The sequence below is a fragment of the Austrofundulus limnaeus genome, unplaced genomic scaffold (genome assembly GCF_001266775.1).
Source record: "Austrofundulus limnaeus strain Quisiro unplaced genomic scaffold, Austrofundulus_limnaeus-1.0 Scaffold6, whole genome shotgun sequence".
NCBI lineage: Eukaryota > Metazoa > Chordata > Actinopteri > Cyprinodontiformes > Rivulidae > Austrofundulus > Austrofundulus limnaeus.
Genome location: NW_013952408.1, coordinates 1456063 through 1459089, shown reverse-complemented (window position 1 = coordinate 1459089; position 3027 = coordinate 1456063). Strand labels below are relative to the sequence as shown.

Below are 3027 nucleotides of genomic sequence, written 5' to 3'. Positions count from 1 at the left end.
TTTCTTATAAAGCGATTTATTTGGTCAAATATACTTTACAGTTGTCCCTTGTCGTTATTTCCTTCACATTTTTTTTCTTCAACCCCAACAAATATCTGTCCAATGTGCCAACCAAAAATGTAAAATCAGTTCCATGCAAAAGTGGTCAACATTTTTTTTACGAACCACAAAAAAACAAAAAATAAAAAAAAATTGGGGGAAAAAAATTACCAAAAATTGCTTCACCAAATGAGGACATGCACGTAAATAACAGAAGGTTTTGGCCCTACAAATAAATACTTAAAAAGTATTTACAGTCACATTTCTTAGTGCACATTTCTATYTACATTATTCACAGGAGAATAAATTAGAAAAAAAAATGAAAACACGAATAATTTATCTGCTTGGGAGCAAATTGTCAGTCTCACCTGTCAGACAAAAAACAAAATCTGAATCCTCCGTTTTTGTTCTTCATGCGTTCAAACAAATTCAACAGGACAGAGAGTCGGTTTGAGTTTTTAATAATAATTGTTTTTTTTTTTTTCAGGTGTTTTAATCTGAGTTTATGGTCTGGTCCCCTGCTCTATCTGTTGGTGCTGACTCCTCACAGCAAACCTGTTGACGTGCACGGGGATGGGGACGACTATTTTGGGGTTTCTCACCGGTTCTCCTGACCGGTTGTTGACGTTGCCGGCCTTGATCCGTTTCCACTTGGCCCTGCGGTTCTGAAACCAGATCTTCACCTGCACCTCGCTCAGTTTCAGGGCGTGCGCGATCTGCGAGCGCTCCGTCAGAGAAAGGTACTTTTTACAGTGAAACTCCTTTTCCAGTTCCAGCAGCTGCTCGCTCGTGAAAGCTGTTCGTCTCCTGCGGCTCTTCCCGGCCGAGCCCCCCGTGGGCAGCGCCTCCTGAGAGCCGGTTTTTAGTTTGCCCTTCTGGGACAGGGCCCCGCAGTTGTTCCCGTCCGAGAAACTTTCGTTCTCGCTGTCCGCGGAGCTGTCCTCCCTGTCGCTGCACACCGTGTCCGCCGACTTCAGGTCCAGCTTCTCGTCGTCTGAACTGTACAGTTTGGTCTCACCTGAACAAATAATAGAAAAAATCCAACAAAGGTTTACAAACGGAGTCCAAACGTTTTCAGCTACAAGTGAAAAACATTTGAAGTGATTCTGGTGACAGCAAATTAATTTTGCGTAAAAAAAAAAGCTTCCAAAACGCGCACAAATTTCAAGAATTTGAAAAGAAATTTGTAATTTTATTAGTCAGTTAGGCTACGTTGTTTTTCAGTACACTTTGGACAACTTTGAAAATCTATCCTTTAGTTTGCTTACACGTRGACTTTAATAAAACTACAATTTGAACGTGTTTGCTTCTAAAATCTTCAAAATCTGTTTAAACTTAATTCAAGTGAGGCCATTTAATAGTTTATTTTTTATCTCTTCAACATAAAATGTTCTAAACCTTCCTGACACATGTTGCATCATTCCCATTTCTGTCAACACACAAACCTGGCAGCAACAAGCTTAGCCAAACCTCGATTTTTACGCGTTTTACGCACAGTGCCAACTGTTTTTTTTTTTACGCGCGGGTCTTGAGCCTTAATTATGATGGCTGAGCGCAAAGTCCAAACGTGGTTGGAACTTACCTGATATTGTTTGAAAAGTTTCCGAAAAGTTGAGCAGCTCGGAGCCTTTGTCCCGACCGTGCAGCTCGTCGGAGTGCGGACTCTCCTGCCTCCTCGCCCCGGGGTCAGCGGCGCTCAAGCGGGGCCCGGGCAGCTCCTGCGGCGGGTAGAAACTGTCCGGGGGATCCGAGAAGCTCGGCATCGTGGTGGTGAGCGCGACCATGGACGGCACCCCTTGGCCCAGACTGGCACAGAACGTGTTGGTGAGGCGCCCGGCAAAGGAAGCCAGCGGCGCGAGCGGAGGGATCCCGGACGACAGAGGCGAGTGGGACAGAGCTTGAGGGATGACCAGAGGTCTGTAGGGCATGAACATCGGGTAGCCCGTGTAGAGGAGGTGCCCCGGCCTGGGCTGAGGGGTTCCTATTAGGGAGTCGATTGAAAACGCTGTCCCCTGACCGCCTGGTCGTTGCATTTTTGCAGCAAAACGCTTTTTTTTTTTTAAATCTGAGAAGGAAAGCTTGGCACAAAACGTCCTCTCCTCGTCGACGCGCAGGAAAAAAAAGTTAACTTTAAAAACACAGAGTGGACTGAAAGTAGATCCTCTGGTCTGTTGTCATCTCTGGGAGTGGATTCCTTTTTTTTAATTTGATTTCTTTTGCTCCGGATCTCTGCGCTCTGCAGCCCGAGCCAGTCGCCAGCTTTGTTGTGTCCCTTTCCCCCCTCTTATTCGTCCCACACTGAGACATAAACACACGTTCTCTATCTATCTACCTCTCCCTGCTTCTCCGCGGCTCCTCCCCCCGCGACGCACACTGTGTGAGCGGGAGCGCGCAGGAACAGAGGCCGGGAGCGCATTGGTTATCATCTGCAATACAAGAGGACTGAGGGGGGGGGGGGGGGGGGGGGTGTTTCCCTGGGGGCTCATCCATCTTCCTCAAATTACGCTTCATTTCCTTATTCAGCCTCTGACTTTTTGGCCGTCTTGAGAGGCGGTAGTTTCCCAGTGGAGACCAAATAGAAGAGTCGCACCCATGGCCCTCCTCCCCCTCAACTTTTTTTAATCCCCCCCCTCCTTCTCCAGGTTTCACCATTGACTGCGAAAACGGTGTGAGAGACTGCTCCAGCCCTTCCCCTTCTATAATCGTTGACCACACCAACCCAATCAGCTATTATTAATTTTGATTGATGATAAGTAATTACTCTGGATTCAAGGGGACAGCGTAAAAACAACGCCGGGCCCTCTTTCTTTTTTTTTTTTTGTTTGCTTGGGGTGGGGGGATCTCGGAGGGGGCCCGATGGGCATCAGGAGCCAGTCAGGAGAGGGGAGGAGAGGCAGATGTTTCACCGCTCGCTGTCCTTATTCTCCACCGGCTGAAAAACAAAACAAAACACACACACACACACACACACACACACACACACACACA

At 47.2% G+C, this 3027-nt stretch overlaps 1 protein-coding gene across 1 annotated transcript; it reads right to left on the bottom strand.

Moving 5' to 3' along the window:
• Nucleotides 1-2355, bottom strand: gbx1 (gastrulation brain homeobox 1). Its single transcript, XM_014029922.1, has 2 exons — nt 1622-2355; nt 1-1057 (listed from the first exon to the last, which is right to left on the bottom strand). Exons 1-2 carry the CDS (start codon nt 2070-2072, stop codon nt 543-545), a joined length of 966 nt encoding a protein of 321 aa, XP_013885376.1. The 5' UTR covers nt 2073-2355; the 3' UTR covers nt 1-542.
• Nucleotides 2356-3027: the final 672 nt, after the last annotated feature.